The sequence below is a fragment of the Drosophila pseudoobscura genome, chromosome X (genome assembly GCF_009870125.1).
Source record: "Drosophila pseudoobscura strain MV-25-SWS-2005 chromosome X, UCI_Dpse_MV25, whole genome shotgun sequence".
Classification (NCBI taxonomy): domain Eukaryota; kingdom Metazoa; phylum Arthropoda; class Insecta; order Diptera; family Drosophilidae; genus Drosophila; species Drosophila pseudoobscura.
In genome coordinates this window covers 4,752,210-4,773,218 of record NC_046683.1, presented here as the reverse complement: position 1 = coordinate 4,773,218, position 21,009 = coordinate 4,752,210, and the positions used below count along the sequence as shown (strand labels likewise).

Sequence of the window (21,009 nt, the reverse complement as noted above, 5' to 3'; positions counted from 1 at the left end):
TTATGGTGCATGTCGAACGAAAAAACCCACATGCGGTTACGGGTTTGCTATCGAATTCCCATGAAAACATTACAATTTTGTTCAAACATGTCTTGAACGTACCTAACTTTTGATAACTGAAAGCCAAATTGTTCCCACCTTCTTAAGTTCGAGCATGGCCGGCCGGCAGCCGGCAGAGAGAGAGAGCTTAATCGATAGATGCGATAGCGGCCGGGCGCTGGTTATCGCTTGAAGTAACAGTGTGGCGGGCGTATATCGTCTTTAAATTAGATTCACCAAACAATTCAAACACACGTTTAGCGAAGATTCGGATTCGAACTGAATTTAATAGTGCACAATTAGTATGTATTTAGTAGGTAATCGCATTAACGTTACATTAATAACCATAAAACTAAACTGCTTTTAACATTATGCGTACATATTATAATTCTGGTTGATTTAAATTTTTGCTACATGTATTCGTGGTTCGAGGGGGTGCCATGCCGCGGCTTAGAATGTGAATCTTTCATAAATAAATAACTCTACCAAACAGCAAGGCCAAGCTCTTGGTCTATCGTATAGGTATATATTCTGTCTCAGTCTTTTTCTTTAAATTTAACGGGTTAAACGTATGTAGTTTATACAAAAAAAAAACAAAAAAAAAAAATAGTTGTAGTAGAAGATAACTATTTTCTAGCCTAAACTTAGGTTTTGGGGGAATATTCAATCGTGTAATTGTGTTTCGTGCAACTCAGATTGCATTTGTCTCAGGGGCTCAGCCCCGTCTCCTCCGATCCGCCAACGAATTAGGGTTTACTCATCGGCTCCTCCTGCTGCACCATCCTCCGCAGTAGCAGAGGCATCATTGCTGGATGGTTCTGCGTCCTTTTCCAGGGCCGCCTGCAGCTCGACGAATATATCAATGAGATTGTTGATGCCGATCAGGTAGCCATCCTCATGGTTGCCCACCTTCCAGGCCGAATAGTGGTCGATGTGCAGCTCGGGGGGCAGGGACACCGTCTTGGCAAAGTCGATCAGCCAGATGCTGGCATGGTTATGGTCGTGGACAAACAGGAGGGAGCTACCGATCACCTCGTGCGTCTGGAAGAACTCGGATACTGCCAGAGTGGCGCGGATGGCGCGCAGGCGCTGAATATAACGCGGCTGTTGAAGGGATAATGCAATCAGTGGACCACTGGATCTTACATTGGGGTACCTACCAGAATCTGGGCATGGCCGCTGAGGAACTCCATGAAGGCCAGCTTGATTTGTTCGCGTGACTTGGTCGTTTTGAAATCTTTGGAACTGGTGCCATCGCTCTTCTTGATACCCTACGGACGAGAAAGAGAAAGAAAACGATCAGCTTCAGAATACGATTCGAAAGATATTTTCTGATAGCTATATCTTGTCATGCACACGGCATTGACACCCACCTCGATGCGAAAGCCCAGCGTAGCCGTGCTGGAGATGGTCTCACGCCAGACCATGTACCGGGGCTTGGTCACCGCCTTGGCCGCGTGCTCCTCCAGTGTTGGGGCCTGGGCGTCTATCTGGATCATCTTGTCGTACATGTCCTTGCGCAGCTTGGGCTTCTCCTTGGCCTTGGACAGCTCCTCCTCGAGGTAGGTGCGCACCCCCACCTTGCAGTCCATCACGCATGGCTGGACATAGTCGCTCAGCAGATCCTGGAGCTGCAAGTAAACTGCTGACGTGGAAAGCCGCGGAAAGGGCGGATCAGAATGGGAAACCAGCATCAAGTATGGAAAGATGGATGAAATGGAACTCACGGTCACCATCCTCGCTGGTCACCTGACCCTTAAAGACGGGCACATAGGGCCGGAGCAGGTCCTGCATGAGGATCTGAAAACACTCCTCTTCTTTGGGGCAAAGCTTCTTGAGGACGGTGCCCGGCTCAGGACCGGCCTTGAAGTTGCCCTGATGCCCGGCCAGTTGGACCCATGGATAGCGCTGCTTCTTGTACGTCTGAAAGAAGGGCGTCCATTGCACAATGTTGCGGATCTTCCGCCAGCCAGAGCTCTGAAAAGATCAAACAAACAGTAGAAGGCGATCAGAGATCATATCAGATCAGATCAGGTCAAAACATCCACAGGAAACAGATCCTCCCAACGAAACGATCAAAGGTTATCGGATGGAAGAAGAACACCTACGGGTGCTGCGATCAGGGACCTCTCTCTGGAGCTCCTTACCTTCTTTGTGCCCACTACCCCGCCACCGCCAGCCGCCGTCGCTGATGTTGAGCCGGAGGAGGCGTCCGGGGCCCCCGATGTGGAGACATCAGAGTCCCACTCGGAGCTCAGGTCATCGCTGCTGGCATACCCATAGTCCCGCGGCATTGGCACCTCTAGCAACGACTTGGAGTACTGGATGTAGCCCGGACACAGACTCTGGCCCAGCGGCGAGTGGGAACGCCTAGGTCCCAGTCCCAGACCCAGCCCCGTGGGTGATGTGGGGGAACCTGAACCCGAACCACAGCCCCCCAGGGGCAGCGAGTGTTGCTGCGAGAGCTTCCGGCTCCCGGCCAGATTCAGATTGAGGTTCACGTTATGCGCCACATGGTCGCCCGAGTTGGCCGTGATGCTGATGGTCGGCATCGAGAGCTTCTTCTCTGCCCGCTGCCGGATGCCGTGGGCCTGCGCAAAGGCCAGGCTGCATTTGCGCGACTGCATGTTGTTGCCCGAGAGCTTGCGGCGGAAGAGCTTCCTGACGGTGGTGGATGGCGCTCCGGTGGGGGTGGTGCCGGAGCTGCTGGTGCCACCGGCGGTGTGGACCTCTGGGTGGCCATTGTTGGTCTCCGCCTCGCTGCCCGCATCCGCATCGCTGTCTGCGGCCGCCTTCTTGGGCGCATCGCTGTCCTCGGCATCATCCTCGTCGTCATCGTCGTCGTTCTCCTCGTCGTCGAAGCGCAGCTTGGCTATGTCTTCGGGCGACACGTCCGGAAAGTGGAGCAGCTTGACGGTCACCTTCTTCCCCGCCTCATTGTAGTACACCTCCTTGGCGCTCATCCTGTCAAAGTCCTCGTAGATGCGGACCTGGGGCGATGGCGGCGGCGTGGGCGGTATCTGATTCCGATTAAGGGTCGAGCTCTGGAGTGGTAGCGATCCACCAGCGGATAGTGGTGTCAGCAAAGGCTTCCCGGCACCGGCACCAGCACCAGCACCAGGACCAGAACGGGGCGAGCGCGTGGCTTGCGGCGGCGACTTCTGCTTTTGTTTTTGCTTCTGTTGGGGTTGGGTTAGGGCACACACGGACATTTTACGCGACCTGCGTCGGGGACAGACGCTCGATGCTCCACTGTCGCATTAGACGGGCCGATTCCGACTCAAAGGCTGATTGCTATCACTGCAAATGCAACTGCAACTGCAACTGCAACTGCAACTGCGGCACAGATGGAAACACAGAGATAGAGATACAAGGATAGAGAGAGGCAGCCTCATTGCCGATGCTGGGGCTGATGTGGACGTCGATGTGGATGCTGGGGCTGCTGTATTTTTGATTTTCTGCACAATTTGCGAACCCGTTCGCGCCTTAACCGCTAACAGCGCTCGCGTAAACCGTCAGCACAGCCATCCATCCATCCATCCATCCAGCCACCAGATCCCTCCTCAATCTCCCGTCTGCCGTCTGACGAGTGATTGGGCCCCAGCGATGGGAATGGGTCTCTAAGCAAGCCAATACCCTGTACCGCTCGAGGGCTTTCACTCGTCAAGTGCCAAGAAGAGAGAGAGAGAGAGCGAAGGAGAGAGAAAGCGAGTTGACAGTAAATAGAGACCGAAGAGAGAGCGGAGAGGACCTCAAACATCAAGATCTCAAAAGTAAATAGTATATCGATAATACATTCCATTTCTACAGTATTCAAGAAATCAAGGAGCTCTCAAAGATTAACTTTAAATTCGCAGAACGACGCAGACCCCGACTGGATCACGGAAATCTAAGGGTTCGAGCCACACTAGAGCTTCCTCTAGAGGATTCCTTCAGATATTTGATCCGAATGTGGAAGGGAACTACTATCTTTCAAGTCAAAGAACCAAAGGGATCTATCTGTCTTTGCTCTCAGGGTATTTTCGCTTCGTTGTTGATGGCCGATTGCCGATTGTTTTGCTTGTCTGCTTTTGGGGGCTGTTGGGCGCACACATCAATCAAAATTGATTAAATTTAATACACATGTATGTGCCATGTAACAACACACATGGCACACACAAAGAGACAAAAAAAACAAAAAAAAAAACCATTCGCAAGTAGGCATTGTCGAAGCGTGTTGGCATCTTGGCAGCTCCATCTGCGGCATCCACACACCATCGGTGCCACAAGCCACAAGCCACAAGCCACTAGCGCTAGAAGCTTGGCGCAGCAATCCGCCAATGGGACCGGACGACCGACCGCAAGTGGAAACCGCCCAGACCAGAGCCAGAGTCGGGCAAGGCAAGGCAAGGCAAGGCAAGGCAATCCGAAACCCAAATCGAACAACACATTATGATAATAATGGAAATGCCAGCAGCAGCAGCAGCAGCACTGAGCTGCTATCCAGTTACGCCAGCCAGTGCACACCGCGACAGACAGACAGACAGACAACAGCAACAACACTGAATAATGTGGCATATAGTATAGTTTGGTATACTGAAATTTCTTTATAACATTTGACGTCATTCGCAAAAGTTGACGCTGTCGCCGCTAGGCGATAACGAAGCAACAACAACAACACCCCATAGACGACAGACACCAAACGACAACCGACAACCAACCGACAACCAATCGACAACCAACCGGCAACTAGTGGAAACCTTGGTAGAACACAGCGTTAGGTGCTATCATTGATCTATCAAGAGTCTCTGGTAAATTAGGATATTGTATCTATAAGTACGGCCTGAAGCAGCAGGCTTGTAAGCCCAAAAGATTGAAGTCCCCACACAGTCCTGTTTCTATTTAAAAGCTTTAATCTTAACTAAGATTCCTTTATTGAATAGCATCTTATGGTATACTCGTATTCGTTCGAGGAATGTGTCCTTTCGCTTATGGCAAATTAGGGCGAACGATGAATGTTCCCTTGTGAAATCTTTCCTCATGTTCTTTCCCTTTGCCTCTTTGTATCTCTCTCTCTTTTACTCCATCCCATCACCATCTAACATTACCCTACTCTATACACATAGTGATCATTTGAATTCTATATCTCCTGAGGATATTTCTTGGTTGTTGTTCTGATTCTCTCTTTAGCATTCGCTTTGCCTTGCTGGCCCCTCTATTCGCTGACACCGCTCTTCCCTATAACGGAACTATCTCCTCGCTCGATTCTCTTAAATGCGAGCGGATTTATTCGATTCGTTTCGATCGGAACGGAACGGAACGGAAAGGAACGGAAAGGAACGGACTGGTGTCCGATCCGTCCTTAAATACAAATTTGCTGTCCGTTATCTAATAAACACAATTGTACAATCTTCGATGCCGTCAGCAGCAGCAGCAGCAGTGTCGACGATAAAGACTCGGATATACTCGATGTGGGAGAGACACATGTACGGGGGTACGGGGGGTCCGGGGGTATGGGGTGGGCATGGCGGGGGTTATGGGGTATAGCGTATGGGGAGGCATGTACCGTGCATATAGATACATTTATCGGAGCGTGTGTGGGGGTACGTAATGCCTGGAATCTCCTCCATACCCACACCCACACCCACAACACCCGACGACAGCCAGCCGCCCCAATCGAAGCAAATTCAACCAAATGGACTCTACGCGTTTAATGCGCACCATTCACATTCGCATAACAATATCTCTCTTTATTTCGTTTTTAACTACCAAAAGTTTCAAATTAATAAAGTAAACATTTTTCCCCATTTTTCTCCCATGGCATGTGTGCTTTGATACCCTACCCCCAAGTAGGGTATTGGCTGTGTGCTCTCATATGTTCTCGCTAGATAGTCGCATGAGGAAAGTACATATGTACATACAGTATGTGTAAATAGGTGGGAACCATTTCAATTGGATCATTATATCCTATATCCAACGGCAAGTTTCCAAAGAAACGATCGCGTGTTATATATTTTTTTTTTTTAAATATATACTATACATAGCTTCTATAGAAACGTTTGATCGTTTAGAATGGGCCGTTTGGGATCAGAAATCGTTTGAATGGAACTTTAAAGAGGATCCAATGAAACTTTCAAATCTGCACTTAAGTAAAACCTCTTTAAAAAGGGCTCCCTATCAAGCACGGTAGGAATTCCTCACTCCTCGGAACCTCTTAACTGTGAGATTGTGAGGGTATTTGAAGCTTCGCCTGATGCTCGAACCTGGCTTTCCTTTCCTTTACTTTCGTTTCGTTTCGTTTTTTTTTTGTTGTTGTTGCCATTGACGCACAGAATAAATGGTTTTGGCTTTGGGATTCGCTTTTGGGAGATCGGATGGATCGTCATGTGGGTGGGGTGGGCGCCTCACCGCCGCGGCGGATGTTCATGAATCGATCGCCACACCAATTAAGGCCCTGGGGCCAGTGCCGAGGGGGCTGGTAAGGGATGGCATGGCATGGCCGAGGGTTTAGTTCCATTTTTGGGCGCTTAATGAGCCTCAATTGCCGAATTTGCTCTACGAAAATAAACACGATTTCTGTATGCGTTTGTTTGCCTTTTCAATTATATAATTCACATTTGAGACACCCTTGAAAAGACTTGGACTGGGACTTGGGGGCTACTTGGACTTTGATCGCAGGCCTGTGTCGCCTGTGGCGACTGTGCACAGATCCTTGCCGTACTCGTGTTTGTGGAATGATCGAAAGAGGCGTTTCTCCGCCCCCAAAGCTAGCTTGGGGGAGGGGTTGTGGATCGTGTTCCCAAACTGCGTAGCTCTCTAGGGGTAGAGACGAGACGGTGAGGCAGTGGTTAGGGGGCGGGAGAGAGTTCTCATTGACGTCGTCGTTTGTGTGGCTATTGTTATTGTTGTTGATGTTGATGTGTAAATGTTTACATAAACTTGAATAGAATGAATTTTCGGTGCAAAAGTCAGTTTTTGTCTAGAGCTGTTTCGTATAAAAGTTTTTGTATTGAATATGCCCGTCTGCCCCCCCCCCCCCCCCCCCCCCCTCGATTGAATTATAGATATTGATTCCCGAGGCTCTCTCTCTCTCTCTCTCGCTCTTGTTCTCTCTTATCATTTATTTCTCTTTCTCTGTGATAACTTCTAGCTCTCCCTCGCTCTATGTCGCTCTGGTGCACGCTCTCTTGAGGGGGCTTTGGCGGCGCGTGGTTCAATTAACACACTTTACAGCCAGCCCCCTAAAAAGTTGAAGACTTTCTTCCGTTTTCGAAAGACAACAAAGCTCGCACATCACAGAAACACAATCAAAAACAAACACAAAAATACATACACACTCTAACAAACGCACAACGAAAACAAAAACAAAAACAAGAGCAACAAGAAATTGTTCCAAAACCAGGCAACAAAATATTTTAATTAAAATAAGAACAAAAACCAAAAAATATCAAAATCAGAAAAATTATAATTTTTGGAATTTTTGTTTGTGTGTGTGTGTGTGTGTGTTTGATGCTGTCTTCATATTCTGTTGTTGGAGGCGCTTGACGCGGTCGGTCTCTGGCCAATGCCTGGGAGAATGACACGGAGAGGAGAGCGAGTGCGAGTGCGGTGGCCCAAGGAGAGAGTGGAACACTTGGAACACATGTATCGTACACACTCGTATACAAAGCTTGGAGAGAGCGAGAACGGTATACGGTGGAATCACACGCGGAAAAAGACACGGCACGACACGACAGAAGCACGATGAGAAAAGACGAAACAACGGGAGCCCGAGCCAGCCGCACGCGATCGCTGCAAAAGCTCAACTGGTCGACTCTGCTCTGGAACTGAAACAGAAACCGAAACCGAAACTGAACGGAACTGAATTGAATGGAGCAGAGGCGCAGCACAACAGAGCAGACAGTCAGCCGACCGACCGACCGACCGACCAACCCACAGAGCCGCCCCACCGACGACGAGCAGAAGCAACGGGATCGGGTGTCCTCCTCCTTCTCTGCCTCCTCCAACTATCATACAATGAAAACCGAAATGAAGCTGTGCAGCGAGAGAGAGACAGAGAGAGAGAGAGAGAGAGAGAGGCTGGAGCTGATAAGATGGGTAGGGTGGTTGGGTGAATGCGAAGTGGAGAGGAGTGTCGACAGTGTGGGAAGAGGGTGCAGCACCAGCAACAGTGGGAGGAGCACGTCAGACGTAATTGCGAAATTATCGAGCGTTAGGAGATAAATAGGCCGAGATGGGTAAGGGGGAGGTGGGACAGAGACAGACCCAGACATCTGATGGATTACTGTGATGATGGTGAGAGGCAGGAGGAGCAGAATTAAATAGAATGAATGTGAGGCACGGATTACATGGGGAGGAGGTGGGACAGAGACACACAGAGATGCGTCGAATTAGAAGTGGAAGTCTGAAAGGAAAGATGAAATTGATGAGAGGCCATATTGAAGGGGGGGATTGGGAAGGCAGGAAGTGGGATGTCATTGAAGAGATGGTCTCTTATTAGAGGGGGAGGAAATGGACGACGGGAGGCATTGAAGAAGGTGGCCAAATCGGGTCTGGGTCTGGTTTTGGGGATGGTTCAAAGCTCAATAGTTGGCCAAGAGACTTTACTTGAACCGAGGGCCAACGGTATGACGTAGTTTCTGATTAGAATGTCATGCAACGGGGTCACCGATCCTCGAGCCAGAGTTTGGAAATCTATCAAACAACGTTTCCAGAACGTATTCTGACAGAATAGAAGATACCAGATCTTCTTTAATGAGTACCCCAATGAGATTCCCAGTGGGAAATATCTTTTAGCTTCTTCAACCTTTCTGCAATGCAGAGCAGTAAAGATCCTTCCTTTCCCGCAATTAAACGTGAACTTTCTCCAGAGCAAAACGGAGATCGGTCTCGGGAGAAAGCGTACATTATATTCAACCGAAGATCCTTTGTGGAGACCGATGGTTACTTTCTCCAGCAAAGCTCCATGCACGCGCAGCTTTTTTCCCATAGGAGGTGCCTACTCCTCTCTCCACCACTGTTTCTCTCTCGCTCTCTTCATCACTCTCTCTGCGCCTTGGCTTACTTATCAGTTGAACAATCTCATTTTCACACGATCCCCGCTTTACGCATCAGCGACTCCTCTCTCATTCTCCCTCTCTCTCGCACGCTCTCTCTGTAATTATCTCTCTCGCTTAGCCGACTTCTGCGTCAGCGGCTTGTGACGTCAATGGCATCGGAGAACAGCTTTCGCACCGGACCGGTCCAACAGTCCAATCCAAGGGCAACAACAAGCCCGAGAAGAGAATCAAGAAAAAGCTCGATCGGCGCCCACCACCCAGATATGCGATTATTTCGCCTTAGCGAAGACAGTCACCAATCCGCTAGGAGAGAGCTTTCCCAACGCGTTCGTTGGTTTCGGGGTAAAGCTTTCGGGGAAAACTAATCAGACCCCCGATTCTTACCTTTTTCTTGGCCGCCTCGGCAGCACTGATCACGTACAGATCGACAATGCCCAGGAGGCAGTCGTCGCAACGGCAGACATCCTCGCCGAAGGCCAGCGAGCCCAGGCTGCTCGTCGAGTCCAGGGAGTCGGTGCGTCGCAGCCGGCTCAATATGGAGGCGCCTCCACCAGCGCCCACCAAGGCCATGCCCGCTATCATAGGACTGCCACTCCCCGAGGCCTCGCCCGGAGATGGGGGCATAGCGGCGGTGCTCGGGGCGCCACCCGCAGCGGCAGCAGCGGCCTCGATTTTGCGCGCCAGCAGCTGCTCCATGAGCGTGCGCGGACGCGATGAGGACGGAAACAGGGCCATGTCTTCTGTTCCTGCTCCTGCACCTGCTCCTCCTTTACGTCCACCTCCGCCGACACTTGCCACTTGAGTTTTTTGCCTAAGTCTTTCGTTACTTCCCTCTCTCTCTTTCTCGCTCTCTCTCTCTCTTTCTGTTCTCTCTTCTGTATCTTTTTATTGAATATTCCCGGAACGGAGCGGAATCCAATCCCTATTAATTAAGCGTAACTTGCAACATACCTGTAAAGAAAGCACAAAAAAAGTTCAGGGTTAGTGTAAGCTTTTATCATGGGTTGAGCTTTTTTCTAGGAATTATATCAATATTTCAGGGATTTTGGGTGAGATTTTTCGATTTTTCGTTTGGGTGGATTGGTTTCCAGCCTCCCCTTGCTCTAATACTAAGACTTTATTTATTTGAATCCTTGTTTTCCAACTTTTAAACTACCACTTATAGGACCTGAGCCGAACAAGCTCAAACTGGATCCCAGAACTACATATATGCTCTTTCATCTTTCATTATGAAATATTTTCCATTATGATTCTGCACATTCGTATTTCAGATAATGCTGCTTCCCTTCTGAAAGCCTCCATTAATTATTTGAAAATCTTGAATCCAACTAGTCAACGCAATCTATCAGATTCTTTGAAGGGGCATCATAAATTACGTGTATGATCGGAGGTGCAATCTAAAGACGATCTCCAATCTTGGTCGGATCTTTGTCGGTATCTTTTTGTTATCGTTTTGATGGGCTTCTTGGACAGTTCCTTACCACATCCACAAGTCAAATATTTATGGGCCACAATTTGTTGTCTGTCGCGCGCTTATCTGCGATCTGTCGAGCAAAAGACAGAAGGATGCCGATGGAGCTCTGAGACTGACACTGACACTGAGCCAGAGCCAGAGTCGAGAGACGATGGGGCGTTAGAAGTGGCATTCGCTTAATCGTAAAGCCGATAAAGATTTCTTGTTAATTAACAGGAAAATAAACACAGAGACGGAGATACTGTACAAAGTTTTCCCATTTCCCATGGCAAAAGCCCAAAAAGAAAAGAAAAGAAAAAACCCGTTGAAGCTGCCCCGACACTGGCTGTCTTAGCCACGTCTCCTTAGCCGATTGCCGCTGCCTGCCAGTGGCTGCTGCCTGCTGGCTGCCTCTTGCCGGTTGTAGTCGTCATCCGCATCATATCGCCGCATTTATGCGCACATAAAAGTTAAATAATAGATCCAAAAGATACATTTGCCAGTCTCCCCAGTCCGCAGTCCCCAGTCCCCAGCCACAACTCCTACTCCAACTCCAACTCCAACTGCAATTGCTCCAACTTTAGCTTCAAGTGGCAGCCCGTTGCACGTTGCACAGTCCGCAGGCTGCCCCACCAATGCTGGTTGGTTCGTTGGTTGGGTTGCCCGTTGTTGTTAGCCAAATGATTTATAAGCGGCATGCCACAAATCGTGTTGTTGGCTTTTGCTTTTTGCTGTTGCTGTTGCTGTTTTCTGTTGCTGTTGTTATACCCTGACCATAAATCCGCAAAAGGGGTATTACAATTTAATAGTCTCCCCAAAAAGAGCCCCAAAAAGAGCCCCAAAAAGAGCCTCAATGCTAACATTTAACTTGAGGACAATAGATATTTGTAATTGGGGAAAAACACAATGAAATGTTGCCCTCAAGCGCTCAAGAACGGAGAGAGTATTCTCAATCCCAGGACATTTCCTGCCCTAAGGGCTCTGAGGCTTTTCCTCACTTTAAAATCAAACCAAATACACACTCGTATACATATTATAGTATGTTTATTTTAAAGTCTTCTTTTAAAGTCTTCTCTGCGTGTAGATGAATATCCGTTCGCCTATGGGAAATTGTGTACCAAAATCGAGCAGCAAACGGAGTGGGACGGGGGGAATGGGCATGGAGCTAAATAGAGCACACCGTGTTCGTCTTGGACCTGGACCTCGCATCGCTTTAGTTTTTCATCGCTTTTCCGCCGCTTTTCAGCTTGTGTGTGTCTGTGTGTGTGTGTGTGAGTTGTTGGTATTGCTTAAGCCAACTGTCTTGTACTATTATGGGCGCTCGTCTTATCAATAATTTATGTCAGATTATACCGTTATGTCACAATAAATTAAAGTTGGCAACTTATTTTCCAGACTCCACTCCGTCCGGCAGTCCGACAGTCCGACCGTACGACAGTCCGGTTGAACCGTCGAACAGTCCGTTTTGTGTGTGCATTTGTATTTGTATTTGGCTTTTTAGTTTTTTATTATGGCCAAATCTGTCAGTTTAGTGGCACATTTGGAAAAATGCTTTGAAAACTGAACGTGCCACCGTCTGTGTCTGCCTCTCCCTCTATCTATAGCCAACCGCTGTACTCCACAGCACTCCATGGCACTCCATGGCACTCCACAGCACTCCATGGCACTCCACTCCACTCCAGATGCAGTAGCGATTTTTCCAGTGAGGATCGAGATCGGGGCACATCTTTGGGACGTTGGCGTGCGGTGGCAAATTTCACTGTCACGCCTCGTTTTCAATTAACTTGTTGGCGGGGACCGCCGCCGCAGCGTCCATAAATCAAATGAGTCCCCTACGAAACCACGAACCAGTAGTCCTCCTCCTCCTCCTAGCAGTTCCCATCTCTGTCCTGCTGCTAACTGCATTTGATTTATGAAGATCGCTTCATTTGGCTTCTGCGCCAGCGGCAGCGTCTTTGGCTCCTTTGGTTGCGGTTGCTCCATGTCAAAGTTTATCGACGGGAAGCGGCTCTTGGCTCTTGGCTGCTTGATTAATGCCTTTGTCGGGTCTTTGAGGCCCCGATCGTCTGGCTCTGGCTCTGGCTCTGGCTTTGGCCACTGTCCAGTGACCATAAAAGCGCAACTGCGAGTGCAACTGCAACTGCTGCAAGCTGCTGTTTATGGAAGTTGCATGTCTGCTTCTGTGTCGCTCACTCATTTCCTCTCTAGCGGCTCTGTACAGCGCCACACTGGGGTCAAAGCACACAGCCAGGACCTTTGTACTTATATTCGTAAAATCGGAGCATAATATCTATTTCTTCTTAATTTTTCAAAGCCTTGGGAACGGGGAGATTCAAAATTTGTATATCTTTCAAGCATAAAAACCCAAGAAACCCCCCAAAAAAAACTCACTCTTTGTTGCGCTCCTCCATTGGACTCCTCCCAGAGCAAACAATCGTAAATTCGGAATCACAGAAACAGAAAACTTATCAACAAACAAACAAAAATATGTATATTTCAGCCGAAAATAATAATAAAAGGCGGCGCGAATAAAGACGGGCGAGAAGATCGAATCGAAGCGAATGAAACTGCTTGTGGATCGGATGGGATCGTATCGTATTGTGGATGGTGTCGCACTCGGACTGAGATCGGGTCGGACCAGCGATCGTTCGCTTGTTGACTTTGGAACGGTGCACGCGCAACTGAAGTCGTGGAAGTGGCAGCAGCCGCCAGCAAAGCTTCGGGCCGCGAGAGGCCCCAAACCGAAGAGCTGCAGCCGATCATCGTGGATCGTGGTACGCCAAGAGTCAAGCGATCGATGGTCGGACTGTTTGTGGTTCTGTCTGTGACTCTGACGCTGGTTCTGGCTCTGGCTCTGTCTCTGGCCCCGGGTCTGGGTCTGGGCCTGACACTGAGGCCTAATCCCAGGCTCTAATCGCCGCATAAATCAGCAACGACATGATGGAATAATGACTCTGATTGAAACACGGCAAGGAAATGGTGCGACAAATGTCATGCAGATGAAGGGTCCACCACAGAGCCAGCGCTGGGCCTGGGCCTGGGTCTGGGTCTGGGTCTGGGCCTGACAGATCCTCCGACAAGGCGACTAATTGCGGCGGCAAATTGCCTTGCATGCATTTGATTTGCATAATGCAAATTGCAGCTCGTTCTAATCGGTAGCGCTCGATCTTGGATCGTGGGGTCCCCCTTTGCCCCACTCCCCCCCTCTCAACTTTCAGACTGGGGGTCGGCTTGGCTTTATGACAGACTTCGGCTGCGGCTGTCACAATATTTGTACGGTATTAATTGACCACTTGACGCCCCTCAGCCACAGATCCAGCAGCAGCCGCAGGCACACCCCCATCCCCAGCCCCCAGTCCCCAGTCCGCAATCCCGGAGGAGGGCAGAGCAGGCGTGGCAAGGAGAGGAGGGGAGGAGAGGGAGAGAGTTTGTTTAAGTGTTTTATGAAGTCAGACAGATGGTCTGGCCAGATAAGTGAGGCACTGGCTCTGTGGCTCCGCTCCCAGAGGTATGGCATCGTATGGCATCGCACGGCATCGCTCATAGCCTGTCATAGGCACCAGAGACCAGACCAAATCGAACCGAACTGAACCGAGAGATACAAAGATACATACGGAATGAGGCAGGATGGGAGCTGCAAAGCTGCAAAGGTGCAACACTGCAACACTGCAACTGCGGCCAAAATCGAACCAAAAGCTATGCCTCATACTCGTACTCGCACTCGCACTCGCACCCGTAAATGTATCAAATTTCTTTATCTTTTCATCGGTTATCTCTGGGGAGAGCGATATCTATTTCCAAACAATTATTTACCCCTTATCAACTGTTGCCTAAACATGCCACAATCTTGGAGGGGCGACTGCTAGCGAGGCACCACTGTACTACAGAATAAGTAAGCGATCAAATGGCAATAAGCAGTTGGACAAAAATTGCCTAGAATTCTGGATAATCTGGCATTTAGTAGTGCATTGCTTTTAGCTATAAGACGAAGAAAAAGCCACAACAACTGTTGGCGGTGGCTTCTACAGAAGTAATACAATATTTAACTAATTTGTTCAATAGCAATACTTTTACGTATCATAACGTGTATTTTGTTATTGCATTCTCGGGCATTCCATGTGCTTCTAGCTGGCGTCGGTGCAATAGGAACAATGGGAATGGAATGGGCAAGCCAGCCACCTCATGGTTAAAGGGATTCAAGCAGCTGTGTCCTGCCCTGTCTATGAGGCATCTTGGGGGAACTAATTGGACGACGAAGCCCATGTCCATGTCTTCTCTTGAAGTGTACTTACAGTAGGAGAAGCGTGTCTACCGTGTAGATCAGCCCCGGAGCCTGCTGTTGCTTGCTGCCTGCTGTTTGCTGCATGTTGCATGTGGCGCGTGTATTTGCGGCGGGTGTCGCACGTTGGGACATGCGACATAACATAACCTTTAAGGCCATCTACAGGGAGGAAGCCAAAGGAATGACAAATATGCTGGACACGCAAGTCGCAACAACTTTTCTTGGATCGCTTGGATCGTGGATCGGGGGACAGACAGCCAGACTGCGATTCGATTCAGAGGAAATTGCAAACGAAATAAGCCAAGAACATGTACATACGACTTTGTACAAGAACCAGAGGGAAAGTGCAACAGGGAAACGACCGAGCAACAACCGGCAACAACTTCGACAAGAGCAAATGACTCGAATTGCGCGCACACCCGAGAGACCCACCGATCGGATCCGACCCGGCACGGTCCGTCTGGAAGAAGGGCCTTGGAGCTGCGACGGTGACGGGGACGGAGACGGGGACGGAGACGAGGTGCCGCGGAAGCTGTTTGCTTCATACTTCTTGACTTGCGGTTCAGTTACTCACATTTCGAGGGCGATTTCGATGGATACCCTTACTGCTACTCGCCCAACTTTGAGGAGAACTTTGCAGAGTACAATACAGAACGAAGCAGTGCTCACATCTCCTTTGGGTCTCTTTTGAGAGAGATTGTAGCAGAGAGGTCACGTCACCGAAACCATCCAACCATATATTCATCTCAGACCACCTTTTTTTGTAGCAAATGCCAGGAATCACAGAATCGAAAATGGTCACTGTATCCGTTCGCTTATAGGAAATTTGTACAGCCTTGGCCGTCTGGAACAAGGGGTCAGGGTGGTTATACATAACAATATTGAAATTTCGATGGGTAATTTTCGGGTTTTTCGAGGCTGTCCCAGGACCTCCAGACCTACAAATCGGCACCCGCGAAAGGTGGTACCAAATGCAGTGCAGATTGTACTCCCGGTACCCAATACATTCTTTTATGGTTTCATTACAGAGTGCTCGCCTCAGAGAAACAATTGGTATTATCCAGGAAGTGCTTCGTAGTGAATACAGAATGTGCCAGGGTATCGGAGCCGTCGGCTTGGCAAAGCTTGTATTGAGCTCTTATTTCTTTGTGGCTTCAATGACTCGGCATTGTGGCAGGGTGGCAGGGCATGGGGGCATGAATGCGATGTAATTTACTTTTCGACGATCTTCATTGCGATCGCTGATGGGCGGGCGACCGCAGTTTGCTGACGTCAACGGAAGTTGTCGCTTGTGCGAAGGCCAACATTGTTGTACCAAGAAGTGCTCCCAGATCCCAGAGGCAGAGGGAGAGCGAGAGGGAGAGGAGGAGGAGGAGCAGGTTGTTGCAAAAAGCCAGTCAGATCTCAGCGCTAAATCGATTTCTCACACAATTAGTGGGCGTCATAATTCCCAGTCCACAGCCCCCATTCCCCAGTTCCAGCGGCACTCCATTCCATTCCATTCCATTCCACCCAACCCAAACCAACAAAACGCGAGACGAGGTGAGGCGGCGCTGATGTGTTGATTAGATATGAGGACGGGGCCGTGCCGATCGGCTGCTGACGGATGTGCACGAACAAGCCATAAAAGAAAGAAACAAAACAAAAAAAAAATAAACTAAAACGACACGATCCAATAATAATGGTAAATGCGCTCTGTCGGTACCCATCCATCCACAAAAAATGCTACGACGTCAGAGCTTTCATCATGATCACTCAGTCGATCCTCAGTTGTAAAAAAGTTCTAGCAGAAATGACGGGGAACAGCACCAGGTAGACATTATAGTTTCGTCAATTTTTAAGTGCCGTAAACACTAAATAGTTAGATCTGCTTGGGTTAGATCTTGAAGCACTCTGTCGACTGTCGATCCAAGACTGGAAGGAGTATATGTAATCTTTGCCTTCGCCAGACTTCAGACGTCATTATGACCATCCCCAAAAACCATACCTAACCCATACCCAACGAGAGTCAAAGGCTGATATTATTAATGATCATGACTGGAGCGATTTCAGCTCGTAAACAAAGGCACTCCAGAGCTCTAGTGACATCACAGCGACGTCAGCAGTCGCCAAAGCCAAAGCCCAAAGCCCAATACCGAAAGCCGAGGCACCCACATGCCCGGAGGCTTTATCTTTAAGTAAGCAAAAGGCATTTCCATGAAGCCCACGCCGCATTGGACCGACCAGCGACCACAATAGCAAAACAATACCTCGCGACAGTCTGCCGTCTGCCATCTGCCCCATGCCACATTTCCACACCCAATGCCCCCCCTCGTTCAAATGGAATGCAAAGAAAAACTAAACAAGATCGCCGTACCGTACCGTACCGTACTGTCCCCTGTCCCCCGTCCCCTGTCCGCTGTCCACGGTGACAAGTGGTGATAAGGCGGTGCACGATGACAGCCGGCGGCAGAGTGAGTAGGATACTCGTACCAGGAAATGGTGGGCCATTTCAAACACGGTAGATATCGGACGAAATATGTATATATATGTAGAGACGCGGGCATCGCATCATCATCATCATCTGTGGGTCTGACGGCGAGCGGGAAAGAATGAGTACGAGATGATATATTCATTCCAGATAATTCCCTGACTTTCTATAACTTAAAGCAAGAATGTCTGGGCTACGTGTGTAGGCTCATTCGAAAGAGCAATTCCGAATGCGAAATCCAGCTAATAATTGATGGAATGGAATTCAAATGACACGAAAAACCCGACTCAAAGCCGAAACGGGGACTGACAGTTCCAACAGTAATCCCCCCAGCCACCCCGTGACGTAGATGACTCTCTGGATACATGGGCATATCATCGAAGATCTAGTGAGACCTACGGATATAATTCTTGTGGGGGAATCACCCTCCAGCCTCGTGCAGGTATCGTATCGTTGGTATCCCTAACGATTATGGCCTTTGTGGATTGCCGAGCCGAGGGCATACTATAACTGCCAAGGAGATAAACCCCTCTGGCTGATAAGCGCATAAAATTATTAACAATACACATACATATGTAGGTCTGGGACACACACACAGGTTGATAAATATCCAAGCGGATGACTTTATTATCATGCCAAAATAATTCGGTTTCTAATACTTTTATTCGGTTTTACATAACCCAACGCCACTCCCCACTCCCCACTCTTTCTCTCTCTGTTCTGCTCCCTGTATATAGGATACACATGTACATATGTATGTATGTGTGTGTGTATATAATATTTATCTATAATACGGTACATAATACATTAAGATAAGCTCTGTCCTCGCTCTCGCTGGCGCTGCTCTGCCTTTTGCCCGTTCTAGATAAAAGGGAATCATTTTTATCAAGGCACCCAATTTCAACATCATCCCATGCCCATGCCCCATGCCCCGCGTTGCGCACCAAAACCAACAAAAATTGAGTACAATACACAGAGAGAAAAAAAAAGAAAGTCAAAATTCTCGGGAGAGCGAGGGAGCGAGCAACAGAACCTCATTTTGTGATAAGATAAAAATCAAATTAATTAACAGCCTTTTAAGCAATTGCACACACACACACACACACAGTCGTACAAATATGCACCAAGGGGTTATCTCTTTGGCTCTCGTTCAGTCCTTTCTTTGTTTTTCTTTCGCTTCTACTTCCACGGACACAAGAAAAATGAAAAACACACTATGTAGATATATGTATAATATATGTAATGCACATAAATACATACATACATATGTATTGATATAGTATATTGTTCCTATATTCCTATATGTGTATATCATTAGCCCTAGTCTTTAATCCAGTGCATCATTCAGTTCTGCCTATAGCAAACAAAAAGTACATACATATATTTTAGGGATTATTATTAACAATAGTATTCAACGATCTATTTACACACATACATACATATGCAGGTGTATGCACATAAACAGTGACAACAACAAATACTGTTTCTATATTCCTAATCCTAGCTTCAACTACATTTATCCCTATTCTATCCTATCCTCGGCTATCCTTCTCTCTTCCTCCTCTCTATTGTGGCTCTGTTCTGTGTGCTTTAATTTATAGATTGAGATTTCCCATTACTGTATGTCGTCGTCTTCATCGCTGGCGCTGGTGCCTACCTTCTTGGTGCCATCTCGCAGCAGCGTGGCAGCCAGCATTTCGCTGAGCAGACGGTGTGGATCTCCCTCTGTCTCTGTGGCCCTCTCCCCAGCACGATCCCTCTGCGTCTGTGTCTGTGGCTGCAGCTGTGGCTTCTGCTGATCCTCCTGTTCCGCTTGCACCTGCTGCTCCTCCTCCTCCAGCTCGAGATCCTCAATCACCGGTTCGTCCACCTCCACCTCCTCATCGTCGTCCTCGTCGCCGCTGGTGCTGTGACTGCGACTGGACTTTCTGGCCAGGGCCACACGAACGCCATTCACAATGCACTCGCCGCCGTCCAGGGCGGATATTGTGGAGCCGCAGTAGTAGAGATTGCTGCAGCTGCTCGCGGCACTGACATCCGACTGGCCTTCGTCCTTGGCAAATCCTTGGCCCATGCCGGCGGCCGAGGCTGCTCCCGCTTCCAGCGAGCAGCGGCGCTGCCCGCGGGACCGCTGCAGCCGAAAGTACTCCATCTCCTCCATGCTGATGCCGCAGGCGGTGATGTCGTCCGAGTAGTCGGACACCACCACCGATGGTGTGCGCACGTAGCGCACCCCGGCCCCCAGCTCGCTGAAGCAGCTCTGCGTGGACTCCCGCCTAGAGCCGGGTGGAGCTGCCAGTGCGGCCACCAGTCGCTCCTCCAGCAGCACCTTGGTGGGCACTCCGACGGCGCCGACCAATCCCCCAGTACCGGTGGGCGAGGTGAGGGGCGACGAGTCCGGCAGAGCGGTGGGCTCGGCCAAAGGCAACAGGGCCGGACGCAGCGGCAGATCGGTGACGGTCAGGGTCATGCGACGTTGGGGCGGAATCGTCACCACCTCGATGTGGACATCGTCCACTTCCAGGCCCAGGGCGGAATCACTGCTGGCGCAGCGCGTTACCTTGCCCTTCCGGGAGCGCGAGGTGGCACCCACTGTAGCACCGGAATCCTCGTTGTCGCTGCTGTAGGGACTCAATCCGCCCCCGGTCACATTGCAGCCCTCATCCGAGTTGGCGGCACTGGTGGCCGTTCCGCCCGAGGCAGCCGCTGCCTTCAGCTCCCGCTCGCGTTCCGCCTGCTGTTCCTGCTGCACAATCATGGCCTGGAATTTGTGAATCAACAGCTGGATGGGTTTCACTTGCTCTTCCGTTCGCCCGGTGTTCTCCTCTCCTGGGGTTTTGGCTCCAGTTTCAGTGTCCGCGGCTCTTTCCGTTGGACTTCTGCTCGTGGGCTCTTCTATATGATGGATAATGTCCTTGAAGAAGGCGGCACGGAGTTGAGCCTTGTGCCTGGCCAGACGCTGCAGACGCTGTTCACATGGAGCGGTAGATGCGTTTTCTTTGTTCCCTTTATGCCTCTCTTTGGATGTTGCTGCAATTCTAGTTCTTGGTTCACTTTCTGTTGCTGTGGCTGTTGTTGTTGTTGATGTTGCTTTTGTTGTGGGTGTTGTTGCTTTATGGTTGCTGTTGCTGCTGCTGCTGCTGGCGATCTGCTCGGATCGCTGTTGTGTTGTATGCTCCGCCGCCGCTGTTCGAAAACTAAAAGCCGTTGGCTCTGCCGCTTCGAATTTATTTTCCACGTTAACCGTTGCCAACGCTGTAGTCGACGTCGCCGCCGTTGCTGCCGCCGCTGCCGACGTCGCTGTCGTTATCTTTGGCATGACATCGAATTTGAAAGCGGGGGCGGTGGAATAAAAACTCGAACCGTCGCGAACATTGCCGCCGCCGTACGCACTCATCGCTGTTGCCGTCGCCGTCGCTGTCGCCGTCACCGTCACCCGTCACCGTCGGGGGGCAATATAAACGCGGATTTCCCTTATGGAAAATTGGAAATGAAAGCGCCGCTGCTTTCGTTCGCATCCAAAAAAACCATTCTACCGTCCGCACACTTCAAATGGCACCTGCCGTTGCCGTCGCTAAACTGTTGGGCCCGGGCTCGGTTTTGGTTTCGGTCTCGGTCTGGGGTTCTGGGGGTCTGGTCTGGTCTGCTGCCTGGCTGCCTGGCTGCTGTGGTGCGGGGTGTGCGGGCTGTGTGGGGTGGGGGGTGGTGGGCGGTGCGGGTGCGGGTG

General features: G+C 49.7%; 1 protein-coding gene across 8 annotated transcripts; it reads right to left on the bottom strand.

Annotated features, from left to right (window-relative positions):
* Positions 1-301: 301 nt before the first annotated feature.
* On the bottom strand, positions 302-20,944 carry IP3K2 (Inositol 1,4,5-triphosphate kinase 2). 8 transcript variants are annotated; one of them, XM_015185726.2, is made up of 6 exons: positions 12,922-13,225; positions 9,462-10,028; positions 1,767-2,016; positions 1,413-1,684; positions 1,200-1,310; positions 302-1,143 (listed from the first exon to the last, which is right to left on the bottom strand). In XM_015185726.2, the coding sequence occupies exons 2-6, from the start codon at positions 9,810-9,812 to the stop codon at positions 793-795; spliced, it is 1,335 nt and encodes a 444-aa protein (XP_015041212.2). In that variant the 5' UTR covers positions 9,813-10,028; positions 12,922-13,225; the 3' UTR covers positions 302-792. The 8 variants fall into 8 exon arrangements, with proteins under 8 accessions (XP_015041212.2, XP_015041215.2, XP_033241157.1 ...); XM_015185729.2 differs by having other exon boundaries at positions 1,413-1,681; positions 12,922-13,223; XM_033385266.1 differs by lacking the exons at positions 9,462-10,028; positions 12,922-13,225 and adding exons at positions 2,187-3,375; positions 7,672-7,875.
* Positions 20,945-21,009: the final 65 nt, after the last annotated feature.